This window comes from Plasmodium vinckei, assembly GCF_900681995.1.
Source record: "Plasmodium vinckei vinckei genome assembly, chromosome: PVVCY_10".
Classification (NCBI taxonomy): Eukaryota; Apicomplexa; class Aconoidasida; order Haemosporida; family Plasmodiidae; genus Plasmodium; species Plasmodium vinckei.
In genome coordinates, this window is record NC_051302.1 from 374,226 (window position 1) to 392,995 (window position 18,770).

At 22.1% G+C, this 18,770-nt stretch overlaps 5 protein-coding genes across 5 annotated transcripts; 1 reads left to right on the forward strand and 4 right to left on the reverse strand.

Moving 5' to 3' along the window:
- Positions 1 to 607: 607 nt before the first annotated feature.
- On the reverse strand, positions 608 to 1,264 carry PVVCY_1000890 (conserved Plasmodium protein, unknown function; the record flags this gene model as incomplete). The annotated part of the gene is made up of 1 exon (XM_008625542.2): positions 608 to 1,264. One exon carries the CDS (start codon positions 1,262 to 1,264, stop codon positions 608 to 610), a length of 657 nt encoding a protein of 218 aa, XP_008623764.2.
- Positions 1,265 to 1,827: 563 nt separating this feature from the next.
- Positions 1,828 to 4,111, reverse strand: PVVCY_1000900 (conserved Plasmodium protein, unknown function; the record flags this gene model as incomplete). Its single annotated transcript, XM_008625543.2, has 2 exons — positions 1,828 to 3,729; positions 4,046 to 4,111. 2 exons carry the CDS (start codon positions 4,109 to 4,111, stop codon positions 1,828 to 1,830), a joined length of 1,968 nt encoding a protein of 655 aa, XP_008623765.2.
- Positions 4,112 to 4,780: 669 nt separating this feature from the next.
- Positions 4,781 to 5,464, forward strand: PVVCY_1000910 (26S proteasome non-ATPase regulatory subunit 9, putative; the record flags this gene model as incomplete). Its single annotated transcript, XM_008625544.2, has 1 exon — positions 4,781 to 5,464. One exon carries the CDS (start codon positions 4,781 to 4,783, stop codon positions 5,462 to 5,464), a length of 684 nt encoding a protein of 227 aa, XP_008623766.1.
- A 113-nt stretch (positions 5,465 to 5,577) lies between these two features.
- Positions 5,578 to 13,602, reverse strand: PVVCY_1000920 (conserved Plasmodium protein, unknown function; the record flags this gene model as incomplete). The annotated part of the gene is made up of 10 exons (XM_037634424.1): positions 5,578 to 5,659; positions 5,777 to 6,079; positions 6,175 to 6,248; positions 6,348 to 6,390; positions 6,514 to 6,585; positions 6,674 to 6,720; positions 6,819 to 6,885; positions 6,999 to 7,075; positions 7,169 to 7,240; positions 7,339 to 13,602. The coding sequence occupies 10 exons, from the start codon at positions 13,600 to 13,602 to the stop codon at positions 5,578 to 5,580; spliced, it is 7,101 nt and encodes a 2,366-aa protein (XP_037490523.1).
- Positions 13,603 to 15,532: 1,930 nt separating this feature from the next.
- Positions 15,533 to 16,708, reverse strand: PVVCY_1000930 (40S ribosomal protein S11, putative; the record flags this gene model as incomplete). Its single annotated transcript, XM_037634425.1, has 4 exons — positions 15,533 to 15,623; positions 15,814 to 15,984; positions 16,152 to 16,351; positions 16,685 to 16,708. 4 exons carry the CDS (start codon positions 16,706 to 16,708, stop codon positions 15,533 to 15,535), a joined length of 486 nt encoding a protein of 161 aa, XP_037490524.1.
- Positions 16,709 to 18,770: the final 2,062 nt, after the last annotated feature.

Consider the following 18,770-nt stretch of genomic DNA (forward strand, 5'->3'; position numbering starts at 1 on the left):
TAATGCAACATATATGATATTTCATATATAAGGCAAATATAATATGGTATTAATTCCCCTCCAATTTTACACATTCATATGACCGAGCATATTATACGAAAATACAATATCTTAGAGAAAGGTATATGTAACAAAATACAAATTTCCCATTATAATATATATAAAAAGTTATAATACAACAAAAGTATATATATATTTTTATTTTATACAAATGTATATTTACACATTTGAACTGAGTTCTGTGGATTTTTTATATATTTATTTTCTTTCTTAAAATGAAATGCATGTGTTGTGTTATCTATATATGCCTTCTTTCATATTAGAAAAATGAAAAGAAAAAAAATATTATCATAATTGGATTTAACTACAACAATAAAGTTGGTACTATTTTACAAAATTAATATGCATAAGTGTACATGTATTTTTCTTATTCATATGTTTTAGCATTAAAAGTTTAGGGATTACGAATTTGGTTTCTACACTTAATGGGTTTTTTATATTTCACAATAAAAAAAAAGTGAAAACAAAATGAGTAAGCATATGATAAAATATGAATAAATGATTATAACTCACTTCCAAACCTATGTCTTATAGTGTTTGAAATATATCAATGTATTAATTCTAGTAAATATTGAATATTTATAAAATCACTTTTGGGAATATTTTCGTTTATATTATCTTTGTTATTTAATTCTTCTAATTCATCAAAAGCATTAAATTTGTTACTTCCTTTAGTATTTTTATTAAAATTATGTAAATTTATCAAATTCTCCTTCTCATTTTTATTTAACTTGTTTCCATTTTGCTTTATTTTATTGGTATCCTTCCATTTTTTAAGCAGAGAATTAATATCTTTTACATTTATCGTTTCATTTTTTGGTGTGTTTAAAATGATACTTAAAATTTTTGTTATCTGTCTATTTAAGGATTTATCATTAGGCTTACTTTCATATAATAATTTGTTCATACTTTTAAAGATATTTGTATTATTCAGTTTATTCAAATTATTTATCTTTACAAGATCATTATGATCAATTATATTATCTTCTTTATTACTATTGTTTATATCGTTTTCTAGGTTGACCATGTCGTCTTCTACATAATATACATCATCTATAGCATAATAATTATCCTCGTGTATATCATTCTTACTTTTCATTTTCCTTAATTGCATTGGTTTTATTGATATATTACTAAACAATTTTCCTAAACTTTTCATCCAAAATGTTGCATATAAAAATAAAAAATATAGAAATAAATTCATTTTGTTAACTATCTTTTAAAATTAGAAACAAAAAAATAAAATAAAAAAGTTTATTATTTTATATTTCACAGATCATGAAAAACAAATACCCATTCGTATGAGAATGTATAAACAATTATTTATATTCACAAGGGTAGCAACAAAGTACACAACACGTATATAGGGTTTTTAATTTGTTCGCGTTTTTTATTTTCCAAAATAAGGGCTTAGACAGGAATATCTTAGGGGGAATATTAGTTATTTATTAAACAATTACAAGCGGTATATGCACAGTTAAAATTTTTTAATGTGCTAATTTTTATTTTTTTCATTAAATCATTGTATTATATGTTATTTTGTGAAATTAATATTTATACTTTATTATGTATATATAGAAAATAATATATAACACAATTAATTAAAGAATATAATTATTTTATGAATGTTAATAAAAAAGAAAGTGAAATACACATATATTTATGTACAATACATATACAAAAAAAAATTGTTAATATAATAAAGCAATTTAATAATGTGTGTATGTTTTTTTTGCCTGAATTTTAGCTAGCTGTACAAAAAAAAAGCTAGTCTTCTATTGATTTATACAACGGATATTGCTGCTTAATTTTTTTATTCGAAAAAAATATAGTTCCATTTTTATATCTATAAATAGGCTTTGGTGATTCATTTGGTATTTCGAAATTTATTGTTAATTCATTAAATCCGTAAAATGGTATATTGTTATGATGTTTAACTAAATATATTTTATATATATCTTTCATTGCACCAATTTGTAATAATGAATTAACTGTTTGATGATAATCAATAACATTGAATAAATCATGTTGTTTTATAACATTTCTTGATATAGCATTTATAATTTTTTCATCACATAAATTGAGATTTTTTTTTATATTATTCAAAGCTCGTGCTATTCTGCTAAAATCACAAGGTTCAAAATATTTTATATTATTATGTGCATGTTTACACAAAATGTTAAATGACCCTTCGTCGATGCAATTGTGTAAGGATAAAACTTCTATAAGTTTTGGTACATCATAAACATCGCTTTTATTTCTCTTGAATTCAACACTGGAATCTCCTTGAGCATTAAAATCGCGATCTATCTTCTTTACCTGCTCATTTATATTCAGCAAAATTCTTTTGGCTCTTTCTTTGTCTGTAAATGTTTTACTCACAAATGAAGATAATTTAGTAAGGGAATCCATATCAAGAATATTAATATGGCTTTCCACATGTAATAACATTTTTTTAAAAATTTTAAATATTTCTGAATATTGGCAAGGTAATATTAAAGAGAGATAATAACCAATTGCGCATAATACACTAGGAGGATAGTCATATAAATATAATTGTATATGCTTTAATATGTGCTCAAAAAGTTTTATATCATTAATTTTTAATGAATAAAACGATTGAACAATTTTTTCTATTAAATGCGGATTTAAGCAGTTTTCTTCATTTTTTAGCATATGTATTGTATATATACTAATATAATCAAAAAAGGGATAGTTCTGAAATTTTAAAACAGAAAAGTAATAAGCTATATCAATTAAATTTTTTATATTTGGATAATAATTAAAATGTTCTTGCTTATATTTTAATAAACTATTTTCAGAAGCTAATGCATGTAATAACGCTTTATCTCTATCACTGTCTATATAATCATCATTTTCACTAATAATAACCTGTTCATTCTCTTCATTGTTATTATTATTCTCATAATTTTTATTGTCAAAATGTGGATTATCAAAACTTTCAAATTGATTATGATTTTCAGAATTGCATAGACTAATACGATATGCAATTTCTTTTGTTAATTCATTAAAAAATAAATAGTCATGTATCAAACAAGAAGCATAACATTCAATTATTTGTGTTAATTGACTAAATGTTATAGTATTAATATGTGAACGCAATAAGTCTCTAATTTTGTTAAATAAATATTTGTCCTGTAATTTACATATTGAAAAACCTCTTAATATTAATATTAATTGGTAAGGTAAATAAATATATAATCTATTATTTAACATTTTTGTCATATTTTCTAATTGCGCTGTGGCTTTTAATTTACCATAATAATAGCATATTCTAGGTAAATTTAAAAATGTATTAATTTTATTTTCTATTCTTGATGATATTAATTTAAATCGCCAATCACTACTTGAACACATACCAACATCTACTAACCGTTTTAATACCTTCATATAATGATATGCCTTTTTTCTTTTATGTCTATAATATACCCATACGTTTAAAACCTCATCAGAAGTAGTGGCTTGCGCCAATTTCTTAGGTAGCATCCATTGCCAGCTGCTAGATATTTTTTTTTCAGAAAATGTTGCTTCATAATTAAATATTAGACGTTGTGTATTTTCTATACTTCTCGGTAATTGGTATCTTTCTATATATCGTGACCATGATCCTTTTCCTACTCTCTTATGGAAACGATAATATGCAAATCGCTACAAATGGTAAGAAAAAGAAAAATATGCATGTATCCACCTTATTTATAATATTACATTAATTAATAAATGCAATAAACTTGTATAATTAACACATAACTGATAGCAAATACGATTGTTAACAATACTATCTGTTATATAATTTAATATATTAAAAGGTGATTGTAGAATATGCCCTTTAATTATGAATTGCAGTTTTATTCCACTACAAAAGGGTTTATATGCATACACAACATCGGATGTACTAATTAAGTATATATATATATATATATACTTATGATGCATTTATTTTATGTATTATTTTTTCTATTCTTACCTTCTGTACTTGAAAAATATTATTTTTCGCGGCTTTAAGAGAAATCGGGAAAACGTCAGTTTTCATTTTATCCCCTAAGCCATCCAATGGCTTCCAAGTTTAAAAATCACAATTCTCTATTTTTTTATCTACTATTTTACATAGTTTAACATTTTGGTGTTTTCACTATTTTTATCCTTTAATGTGTAATATTAATTTTTATTTATATTTTTTTTTTGAAATACACTATCTTATATTTTTTGAAGTAATAAATTTTTTACAATTATTTCTGTATGGTGAAGTAGGCTATATATTTTTTTTACTTTTCTGAATATGGGTTATTTTTTATGCTATCATTGCTGCCGTTTTAATTTTATTTATTTTTTTTTTTTAAGTTAACATATTTTGATTGATGTATTTTCGGCATTTATTTTTGTAATAATAATAAAGAGTCAAATAAATATGTAACAAATAAATGAGCAAAAATAGAAAAAAAAATGCATCTTTTTTTCCATATATATAAATGAAATAACAATCATATAATATAATACATATATGAGGGTACAATCTTTAGTTCTATTACTATTTAATGTGATAGATAGAAAGTATCCCATTCAGAATTTGAATAAATTATAGTTTGGGTTACCTAAAATCATATAAATATTTTGATTACAGTTTAATTTTTTACATTTTTTAGTTTATCTATTCTCTATTTTTGACCGTTACATAATTTTGATACATTATTGCCACTTTCTGATGGAGATAAACGAATTTAATGAGCTTGTCAAACAACGGGAATGTATAGAAAATGAAATAAAAGAGAATCTCGAATTTTTAGAAAGTCCTGAAAATAAAAATATTGGAATGAATGGAAAATTAATAGATCCAGAAGGGTTTCCACGTAATGATATAGATATATATAAAATTCGAATTGCTAGAAATAAAATAATATGTCTAAAAAATGACTATTTAAACATAAATAAAAAAATCGAAGAATATTTACATGAAATACATAGCTCAAAACCCGCTATAAGAGTAGAAAGAAATAAAGGAAATTATTCAAACAACAACGAAGATCTAAATAGTATTAATATTAAACCGATAACTAACAAAGAAGATATTGAATTTGCAAAAAATAATATTTTTGCTTTAGTCGATGAAATTATAGAAAATTCCCCATCACATAAAGCAGGTATAAAACTTAATGATCAGATTTTCGAATTTGCAGATATAAAAAAAGAAGGGAATAATATTGATATGAATAATACAAATAATATATTTAAAAAAATATCAGATTTTATGAAACAAAATCCTTCTAAAATTCAACTTAAAATTCTAAGACAGGAAGCTATATATCATTGTAATATATTTCCTGATAAAACACCGACAGGCTTATATATTGGATGTCATTTAGCACCGATAACAAAATTATCAAGTTAGGGAATTAAAAAGCGGAGAGAAAAGTTGAATGAATGAATGAATGGAACAAAAAAAAATCGAAAAAAAAGTCGAAAAAAAAAGTCGAAAAAAAATAAAATGAGGATACCCAATCATCATAAAAAGCTACACAAATTTTCAATGTCTAACATAAAATTTTCAAAGGTTCCAAATTTACAATTTAATTTTTTTGCAATCCTAAATAAAAAATTAAATACATAAATATGTATAAATGTATGTGTGCATATAATTGACAATATAAACATATGATCCATGTTTTATATTATAAAATATGCATAGTTGTTTTTAATATACCATTTTGCATAAATATATGCTTTAAATTGCTTTTCAAAAGGCATCGAAAAAAACATTTTAAATACATCCCCATCTACAACCCCTTTACATGATTTTTCAGACAAATTCATTTTATATGTATTATTAGAATTGTCATTTATATTTCCAATAGATGATAAACTATCATTCAATGCTATTTCAATACATAAAGCTTTTTTGAAATTTGTCAAATTTGAAAATGGTATTATTGAACTAATTGCTCCTTCGCTCGATGCACATAAAATACTTTCTTTTTTTCGTAAAATCTCATTTTGTGGTTCTTCTCTAAAAAATAAAATTAATCAAAAAGAATTAAAAAGGGTATCAAATTAATGGAAAATCAACACTTATTATGGAAGTAAATTATTTTTTTTTTTTACTCTTCAATTAGACTAGATAACGAAACGGGGAGCATCTTATTGACAACATGTCCATGGTTGAATAATGCTACTCTCTATATTAAAATAAATATAATAAACCAAACAAATAAATGAGAAACTTTCATCTAAATTTTATTAAACATGCATATGCTAATTTGAACCAAGCAACTCACCGATAACTTAAAGGAATCTTCATCGTTATATTTTATGCTTGACCTTTGAAAAAAAAAACAAAATTAATATGTGGCAATTAAGAAAGTATAGTGTCAACCAAACATACGCCAATCATATATATGATACTATTCTATTAATCTTTCTCTGCCTTTTTTTGAGCCTCACTTTTGAAACACAAGAAAATTGGATTCCATGTCAGACACTAAAAAGTGACTTTTTGACAGTGCGCAAACGAACCTAAAATTGGAAAAAAAAAAATGAAATAATAATATAGTAAGAAAATATAAATATAAGCAGATTTATTTGACGATCATTTTTCTCTTACGTGCACCACACATTGGAATAGTCTCTACAAACTTCAGTTAGAATTGACTGAAAAATGAAAAAAATAAACCCAAATTAGTTAAAGGAATATATGTAGAAATACAAATTAGGATAGTCTTCAAAACTAAATGATAAATATTATTTACATTGTTAAAGTCATAGGATAGTATAGTTACAGATGTCATTATATCTCCAACCACAATATAATTTTCTCTACAAAAAAAGAAGCATAAGATATCGTATCATGTTTTTTATGCTTTAGTGGAAGTAGTGAAACATATTTACAAATGCATAGATAAAAAAATAACTTAGCATGCACTAATTACATCACGTCAAGACTCATGATCCAGGAACTGGGTGTAAAGGATGCTACATCCACAATCGTACCATCATTTTCGAGTTTCTACAAAAGAAAAAGCCAAGAAAGGGAAAACAAAATGAATAAAGCACAAAATAGAAATGCATAAAAAAATAATACATGAGAAATAAAACATACCACTGGCTTGTTTGTATTATCTACGTATTTGTCTAAATTAATGAGGAATTCGCTAATATCTAATATGACCACCTATGAAAATGAAAGTAAAATAAAATGAATGAGTCATAAATTTTGGTCATATATAAATGGGAAAATTATAATGATGAATTTACAAATTTATAGATTACCGTATTGTTGATTGTCGTAATTAACTTATCATAAAATTGTTTGAGGTGTGTAATACCACCAACATTAACATTGTGTGTATATATATGCTTAATTTCAAATAAGTTTGCTTTTTTTTTTGCAAAAAAAATATAAATATGACCAGAAGATGGCTCTGAAACTCTATCATTAATATTAGCTGTACCGACACATATTAATGTGTTAATATTACTTTTGTTTGGATATATATCTCTATTAATTTGATATACACATATACTTGATACATTATATTTTGACGGAATAATATAAGAATATTTAAATGAATTTTGATGAGGGTTAAAAAAACAAATAATTTGTTTTAAATTTTTATTAGTTTTATGTTTTTCTTCAGGAGGACATGAAGTTATCAATAACCCACTCTCTTTATGATAAGCAATTTTTTCAACGGTTCTATAAAATGGGATTTTTTGTATATATGTTTCATTAATTTCATTTAAATGTGATATATATAAAGATAATCCATCAAAAAATATAAAATATAAATTATTTTGATTTTTTTTTTTAAAACTGTTAAAATTATGAAATGGATTTAAATAGTCAAAGTCATTAAATATATCTACTAAAAATATATTTTTTATAGAAACTTTTGATAAAGATATTTTTTTTTTTATATCAGAATATATTATTATAGGATTATCAGAACAAATAAAAAGAAAATTTGATTTTTTTACATATGTATTATTATTATTATTTATATCAATTTTATTTTTTTCTGAACAAAGTTTACTAAATTGTTTAAATTTTATTGCAGATCTACACACATTTATTTTACGTCTATTTGTTAATAATATATTACCACCCTTAATAATATATTTTTTTAAATATACTTTTTGATCAAAAAATATATTATTTAAATCATGTAAACATGATGAAGAGTTTTCACTTGAACTAAGTGTTTGTGAAATATTTTGGTCACCTTTTTTATTCTCCCATTTATTATGTTTATTATAAAAAATTGTATTCTTTAATTTGGTGGCTAATCTTTTATTTCCTTTATTTTTTATATCTTCATTTGGATTTATTTTATTTCGTTCTATACTTTCAACTAATATTTTTTCCATCGTCTCTATCCCTAAACTAATTTTATTAGTCTTTCTAGGAAATATTTCAGATTTTATTTTTTCATCACTAAAATTATAAACATTATTTTTTTCACTATCTAAATTTTGCATTGAAATTTCTCTTTTTCGTTTATTTGTATTATCATTATTGTTGAAACTATTTTGATATGTTTTGTTTTCTTCTTGTTCATCTGAATTATAATTCTTATTGTAATTCATTAAAATGTCAATTGCATTTTTTAAATTTTCATTTTCTTTTTCACTTTTTTTACTATCACCTAAAAATGATGACACACTATCTAACTCACTACAACTGTCACTATTATTATGATGGCTCATTCTTGATTTTTTTAAAATATGAGGAGGAAGTTTTTTTTTTGTATTATTTTTTACACTTCCATTAGAAGAAAAACTAAAAGATGAATGATAAATAAGTTCACTTTCTATGTCTGAATAGTTTTCTTCATATGTATCACTATCAATTATTTTATTAAAATTTTGACTATTCTTATATTTTTTTTTTTTTTTTTTTTTTTTTTCAGAATTTTCTTTTTTTTTTAATTTTTTCCTTTTAAAAGTGCAAAAATTTATAGTAGAATCATCAGATTCTAATCCATAAACCTGATAAAAATTAAAAAAATAATTCATCCGTTTTTTATTTAGAGTAATATGATTTGATTCCTTTTCAGTCCCCTTCCCAGTATTATCATTTATAATATCACTACTACTCCAATTCAAATTGGCTTTTTTTCTATGATGTGATGATATATCTTTATCACTAGTATTTTTACTTTCTGTATTCCATAAATTAGAAAAAAAATTATATTTCTTTGTTTTTTTTATCAAAGATCCTGAACTTTCTTCACTCATTATATCATCATGAGCATTTTTTATATCACTTGAGGATACATCATATTTTGAAGATTCACTTTGATTTTTCGAATTATAACTTATTTTTTCATTTATCAGGTCTATATATGTATTCTTATTTTTATCACAACGATTGTAACTATTACACATTGTATCGCTAGCATTGTCTACATTGGCATAAGTATGTTCAGTCTTTAGGAATTTATCAATGCTAATAAAATTTTTTGAATTTATATTTATATTGTAAAATAATTTTGATTCTATTTTTATTTGATCCATATCTTGTGCACATAGATTATGTAAATCATATATATTTTTAAATTGCTCTTTTGAAAAATTAAAATAATTAAATATATTTATATAATTTTTTGATAAATATTTTAACATTTTTATTTTAGACTTTTTTAATTTCTTTTCTTTTTCAATATCATTAATTATTTTATTTTGATTTTTATTTATTTTATAATTCATACCACAATTTAAATCTTCATTTTTTTGATATATACATTTTAGTGATCCTTCTTTTTTTTTTAAAAATTTCTTATGTATTTTTAAAATATTTAAATATTTTTTTTTTCTTTCTTCATATTTTTTATTTATTTCAACAAATGTTTTGTTTGAACTTGAGCTTGAATTATCATCTCTCAAGCTACTTTCACTTTCTTCACATTCATTATGATTTCTTTCCATTTTTAAAACATTACCAGTTTGTGAATCTATTTCGTTATCATTTTGGGATGGTACTTCAGATTTATCTTTACTATGATTATCACCTGAACAGTCAGGATCTATAATAACTTCTTCACAATTTATTTTTCTGTTTTGTGCATTTAAAGAATGTTTAGGTACATTAGTTTTTTTATTTAAATCCTTTTCTTCACCTTTAAAAATATCATATGATTGTCTAATTTTCCGCATTTTTTTTCCTTTCTCTGTTTTTATTTTTTTAACACTTCCAACTTCACAATGGGTTCGTAGCAAAAAATATTCTAAATCACCATTACTATATCCAATAAATAAATACAAATTATCATTAAACTCAACTATTCTGATATCAGAGATAAATATGAAGAAGCTTTGTTCTGGGATGTAATGACAAACTTGTGTAAATATAGTTACATTTTTTTGATCATGCTCACTACCTTTTAATTCATCTATGTTGGCATCTTGTTTATTGCTTATTACTTTGTTCTTCATTTCAGTTAGAAGCTTATTATAAATATTAAATAAAACCACCTCCTTATTATTAAAAACACATGCCAATATAAATCCCTTATATATATGAACCGAAGTAATTGCTTTATCAAATTTATATTCATACACAAAAATAAGAACCTTATCATAAATTGTATATACTTTTATACTATCTTCAGAATATATATAAAAATAATCTTTATATAAAAAAAATTTACAAATAAAGTTAAACTTTAATTTATAAACCAACTTCATTGATAAACAACAAAATAAATTTATACATTCATTAGTTACTTGAACAATATATGGATAATTACTCATTATATTAAAATATATTGTATTTACATTTAATTCGATATCTGTATTTTCATATTCACATAATAATACTTCATTCTGATTTTCTTTTTTATAATTTTCTTCTTCTGAACCTGGATAAAATCCATTAAAAACAGAACCATTTCTATCCTTCCCATTTTTATTTGATGTGTTTGAATTTTTTTCACGTTCTCTATCGATACATACCCCAATAATTTTTGTGTGAAAACCATATGATAAACAAATAATAAAAATGTGAAAATATATAAAATTGGAATATTTCAAAACATTTATATCATTTTCATTTTCAAAAAAATATTTATTTAAAAAAGATAAATCTATATCTTTAATTTCAACATGTTTTTTATTATTTAATGTTGCAAATACTTTAAATTGAAATGGTTCTTTTGATTTTACGGATTTACCTTGTCTATTCTCATTATTTTCTTTATCATCAACATTAGAATCACATTTTTTTAAATATATAATATATTTTACTGAAAATATATTTGTAATTTTATCAAAATCTAATTTTGAAATTATATTTGTTTTTAATCCATTACGTATGATAGATATACAACCAGTTCTTCCATAACTATTACATGTCACTATTTCTCTTTCTTCATTCTTATTTTCAATTAAACAGAAATCTAAAATCGGTCCCATATTTTGTATAAATGATAAAATTTCTATATAAAATTTCTTTTCTTCTTCTATATTTCCATTCAAATTATTTTTAAATTCATTTTGAATTGTATTTATATTATCATTATTTAAATTGTCTATATATAAATTACCATAATATTTTTCATTTGTTTGAAAAATTGTATCACTAGGATTTAGTGAAAAATTGTTAGATGCATTCCCAACAAAGCTAGAATTTGTATTACTATTTACAGGATAATTATGCATTCGTAATAAATAACTGTCACTTACTTGAGAACCTAAAAATATTATATCTGAATAAATAGAAACTATAATATTAGATCTCGAACAGGTTCCAATAAATTGAAGATTAATGGATTCTACATCTGAATATCCAAAAATCCCTAAATTTGTACATACATCAATACTATTCCGTTTTTCTTTACTACGTTTGAAATTAAAATTTGTTTTTTCTTTAATATTATGACCATTATCAATCGGATTTATGCAATTCATTATGTCACTACTATAGTTATTATCATTATTTTGGGAGCATCTCACCATATGTGAATTATTACCAAATGTTGATAAACAAGACAAAATAAAAATATCTCCATAATCATCTGCAAGTATAAATTTATTTTTTCCTAACTGTTCAACACATCTAATTGTTCTTAATTCTGAACTTAAAAAAAAGTTTTTATCTTGATTACTTTCAAAATTTATAAAATTTATAAATTGAAATCCTATTAAAAGTATTCTATTTTTTTTTAAACAAACTATTTTATTAATACTTGAATCTACCATAAGAGCTTTATAATAATTAGGTAAAATCAAATTTTCTTTTTCACTATATTTCTGATAATTATCATTACTACTTGTACTATTTATATTATCATTATCTACAAAATGGGTAGACATTGTATTATTATATTTGTTTGTATTTGTTCGATATTTATTAGATATTTCATAATTTGGTTGATTTTCATTTCGATTATTAATTGGAATTAATCTTATATATCTTTCATATATATATGAATCCTTATTTTTAGAATCATATAATATACAAATTGTTGCATCTACATTATTTCTTTTGTTTCTCCATTTTGATTCTGATATATATTTATCAATTTCATTTTTTCCATTATTTTCACCATCAGAATCTGCTAACTTTTTTTTTATATCATTATTATAATTTTCGTTATCACTTTCCTTTTCTGTTTCTTCTTTTTTAACAAAGGACCATTGTTTTGATTCACCTGATTTACATCTAGAACTACTATCATTAATATTGTTAGTGCTATATTTTTTATTTTTATTTTGATAATCTGTATTATACTCCGATTTTAATGGGCCTTCTAAATTTAGACTCCCTTTTTTATTAAAATTGCTATTGACTCCATCTTGTGCATGCAAATCTATTTTTTCACATTCTTCATCGTAAATATGAACCGGATTATTCTCTACACCTTTTTTAGATGCAGACTTATTATCTTTAAACATAGTATTATTATATATTCTATGGTCATCATTTTTTAGGAAAGCCATATCAATAATTAGTCTTTCATCTAATCTCAATGTATATAGATGTGATAAATTTAAATAATCATCATAATCTAAACATATATATTTTAAAATATTTTTATATCCATAAAATAATATAGTTCGATGTCTTTCATCCAATAAAAATGTTATATCTTCTTCAATATTCATTCCATTTATTTCTGATAAATTAATACTATTTAATGTAATAAAATCTTTCGTTTTTAAATTAAATTCTAATAATAATAAGTTATATTTTTTTGTTAATACAAATAAGTAGGATTTTACTTTTTCTCGTAATTTATCTTTTTCTTTTTTTTTTATTTTTTTTGTTTGTTTAGCTAATTTTCTTTCATTCTCTTCCCTTTCTTTATCTATCAATTTTTCTGGAACATATTCTCGTAGTTCTAATATTTCACAAAAAACGGAATGATTTGAATAATCATCTGTATATCCATTTTTATCTACAGTACATACATTTATATAATTATTACATGCATATATTAAATATTTTTTTTGATTTCCTTTAATGTTTGTACATACTGCTGTTCGTATTGACTTACTAGGTATTATATTATTATATAAATGATAAACACTCATCTTATAACTTTATTCGAAATTTCTTTTAAAATGCTTGTAAATAATTAAAAAAAATCTTATGAATTTTCAAAAATATCGTTTTATAATTCCTCAACGTGATTATTATTTCTATATTATGACGACCATTTCTCGATCTAGTACTTCTTTGTCTACTTTTAGACACCTCACGCTTCTTTCCATTAATTTTTTTCACTACCAGTCATGTTAAAATGGTCTTATTATGCTATTACTATTATTATTTTTTTTTAAATCAGTATAACTATTCCGTTAAATATCCTATATCAATTTCTTTTACCCCCTTTTTATTTCTCAATCTTATATATCTCCGATTTATGAGTGATACAAAATAATCGGCTTTTATTTGTATACTGTTTCCATACAGGTTTAATAATATATTTAAAAAAAAAAAATGTGTAAGTAAGGAGATTATAAAATATATTGTGCATATATGGTCATTTGCTAAATTACATACACCTACACATTTGTATATAAGGGACTATTAAAAGCACAAATTGTTAAAGAATGGTAGAACTTGAATAAAAAAAAATGTAATTAAAAGAAATAATAAAAATATAAAAATAAAAAATTATAAAAATCATAAAAAATTGTTTTAATTTTCCTCTTTATATATATGTACACAGTTTGTTAGCTGTACGTATAAGGAAAAAAAAAAATTATATCTCATGTTTGCCATATGGCATAACGAGTAGTATATAATAAAAAATTGTTATGCATATAATTTGAAAAATAACTTTCTTATGATTAATATAGAAACATAACAAGTTATAAATATTTTATTTTATTTTTTTTTTTGCTTTATATAGAGCTAAAGCATATATATACTAATATAAAATTATTTTTTTGAAATATTCAAAATAAAATTTCTTTTTCAAGCCAAGCCCATGTGTAGTTACTTTTATTCACACTTTACATTACCTTTACATAAAATAAGAGCAAAAAAAAAGTATAACACATAAAGATTATTTTAACGAGTTTATTATATTTTTTTTAACAATTTTATTATGTAATTTTAGTTAATCTTTATATATTTTTTTTATAAAAAAAGTAAAATAAATCATATATAATGACAATAGGTAGTAGCTTAAAAATACAAATTCCTTACTCCAGTTAAATATAAAATGCCATAGAACAGGTTATAATATATGACAATAAAATATATTTTGTGTGTTAAAATTATTTTAGTAATTATTTATTCCAATTAACCATCATAAAAAAAATATTTATACTGACACACAACATTAGTAGAAAGCTTTCTTGCCCTTAAAAAAAATAACAATAACACAATATTATTTTCTATAAGTAATATTATGCCATATTTCCTTTATTATGACCAACTTTGTCATTTTATTTTACACTACTATTCTCTATGGTGTTACACCTTTAAACTTGTTGCTTCATTTGTGTTCCTTTTTTATTTATGTGAATGTACGAAAAAAAAGCTTATTACATTTAGTAATGTGTGAGCATATAAGTTTTCTTTTTTATATCACACTAAACTATTTTTCTTTTTTATATGAAAAAGAGGAAACATTTTCCATCGATAGTAGCACAAATACAAGCAATGAGGATATATATTTGCACACATTATGTTTGCATAATATTTTTTAAATATATATATTTTGGTAAATTATTAAAGCCAATAATACATGACCAGCAATATATAATTTCAGTTTTAAATATATTCTTATATAAATTTTAATTTTAGTAATTTTTAATATTTATCATGCTATGTTTATAGTTTTCATTTAATAAATATATATATTAAAAAAATGATAAAGTTGCAATACGTTATTAATAAATGATCTATTCCTTGCAAATGTAAAAGTAAAAAAAGTTAACTATCTTATGAGCATATACACTTATGCACATTTTCGCAAGCATAATTATATAAGTATATATATTTATTTATCTAAAATAAAACAAATTGTTTTCTTGCACTTCCAAAAATTTGATGTTTTTCTACATGTAATACGTTGAATCGGACAGTTTTGGATAAGGGCCTGGTCATAAAAAAAAACAAATTATATTAATAAGGATAAAGTTAAAATCACATGCATAGGCATAGGAGAATATTTTATTTTATATGCTTTGAAGATTATGCCCTCTTAAAACATCAAGATAAAGGCATGTCACATTAATTTGTATAATTTTTCTCTATATAAATGCATAATGAAAATAGTAAATCATTACCTGCATTGACCAACTGTAACGATATCTCCTTCCTTTACATCAAAACATGGGGAACAATGGCATGGAATGTTTTTGTGTCTTTTTTCAAATCTGTTATATTTTTTTACGTAATGTAAATAGTTTCTTCTAATAATGATGGTTCTCTTCATTTTGTTTGATATGACCATACCTCTGTTATGGGAAAAATAGAAATAAAAATAAAATGAGAGAGGGAAAATTGCATTTTAAATGCATACATACATATGTATATATACGTAGATAAATATATAACATTGGAATATCAAACTATTTAATAATTATAATTTATATATCCATTTATTATTTTATATTTGTCCTACTTTAATATTCTTCCTCTAATTGCTACATTTCCAGTGAATGGGCATTTTTTGTCAACATAAACACCTTCTTTGGCTTCCTTTGGAACGGCAAATCCCATTCCTACATTTTTCCAATATCTGGTATAGGTTTTAGATCCCTTTTTTATTTTTTTGGAGTTGAAAAAGCTTGCTCCTTCTTGCTTTTGGTAAGCTCTCTCGTGCTATAAAAATATTAAAAAAAAAAATATATATATATAACCGTAATAAAAATAATATCATAATAAATATTTATGTATATATGTGTAATTGCATGTACAGGCAATATTTTTATAGCCATACATCCATTTTTATTTACAAAAAAATACTATATATACAAATTAGCTGTAAAACAGCTATTTTATCTATTAATTTTATGAACAAGCAATAATATTTATAAAGATTAAATAAAAACATATTTTATATATAGAATTTTATAGTTTTATTATTCTCTATACTAAGATAATATATTTATAATAACATCATTTTTGTTTTTTTCGTTTTTTTGTAAATTATACCTGAACATCTAATGCTGTAGCCATTTTTTCCAATTTGATATCTTTAAATAATAATCAGGTTATTTAAACTGTTAAAATGCTTATTTTCAAATTTTTGTAATATTTCAAAATTAAATTTTTTTTACTATTATAATTATTTGATTTCCAAAAAAAAAATTATTTTTTGCAAAAATTATTCCATAAAATTTATAACTTGCTTATGCATACATTATGATTAATTGTTAAGTATATACGTTATATTCACATTTATAAAAAAAATTAAGGTATAATTATATTTACTATATTATTAATTTCATGGGTTTTATACGTATTAAAAAAATTTTATAAGGAATAATAAATTGGCAATACATAAATATATTTTTACCATATATATTCCCTCAAAGGCACATTTTTGTATACATATAGATTATTGAAAAGGGGCAGAATAAATATTATTATATATATATTTATTGTTAAAAGTTGCCCGTTTTATATATACATACAGGATGGCATTTTATTATGAATTATGCTTGGCTCTTATATAATAAATACCCCCTTAATCTCCTGTATTATATATAAGTATGTACTAAAAAAAATACGTAATAATTTATACTTGGCTAATAAATATTGTCATTTACTATAATACCTACAGCATTATATGCGCGATTTTGCGGATATGATGGTCAATATTATAAGCAAGGCTAGTGATAAATAATTAAAATTTATATATGGGTAAAAATATGTAATTATATTATAAGCAATGTAAAAATATTCCGACTATCTATATACTATTATTTCCCATTTTACGCTAAAAAATTATGACCCAAACCCCACCAAAATTATAAAAAAAAAAAAATATATATATACTAAGAATAAACCCTATAATAATAAAATATTTTTATTTGTATACTATATAATTTATGGATATATTTTATTTTCACCATTTTATTTAAAAAAAGAAAAAATGAATAATTAAAAAATAATAATATAATAATTATTTTTTATATATATAATGGAAAAGGTTTCTCAATAAACTATAAACAAGTTTTATATTTTCTCTTCCCTTTAGCAATAGCATAATTCTCTTAAATATATGAACAATTCATATGACTAATAAATATGTACAAAATAATGGATAAGTATAAAAGTTAAAAAAATTTTAAATAATATCTCATTTATTCGACATTTTTAGCGTAGTTAATAACTATTATTGTTGTTTTTACTATCTTAAAATAATATAATGTGTAATAAAATATGTTCTCCATGTTAATATCATTTTGTAAAACATTATATACAACTAATTTAATAACGCACACATATATATAAGTAGTACCTACTGATATATTGTATTTTATACTACCTATAGAGCAATGCTAGAATGTATTTCCCTTCGATATATACAGCATATTTTGCAACATTAATATTTTTTAAGACAAAAAATTCAAATAACTTTATATCTATGTAATAAAAAATGTTTTTTATATCATAATTAAATAATTATAATGATAAGAATTTAATTATTATACATTTTTTATAATATAATTTGAGGAAAGTATAGGAAAGAAAATACAGTATTGACTATATGGTAATACATATATGCCCATATGCATGTGTAAAAAAAAAAAAAAATATGCAACTAGCTATATTAAGAAATAAAAAAATACAGGTAGCTATTTTATTTTCTTTATAATTAAGAGAAAAAAAATTTACAATTTACATATTTTGATAGTTAAAAGAGCTTATTATTTTTTTTCTTTTATATTCTTCCGTATTTTATTGGGATATGCATTTTAAAATATATTATGAATTTGTGTTAATTTCCATTAAGAATATTTGAAAAGAAAAAATGGAAAAAAATGCAAAGCCTTATTTTATATAATTATTTACATTAAATCATTATGCCAACAACATCTAATAAAAGGTAATAATATATTTTACCCGAATATAATTATATTTTCATTTTTTGAAACACATTTTTTCAATTATTCTGGAATGTATTTAATTTTAGACAGTTCGCTTTGTTTAATATAATATTGCATATATTTAAGTATTTTTATTATATAATTTAACATATTACTTTTTTTTAATATAATAATTTTGCTTTTTT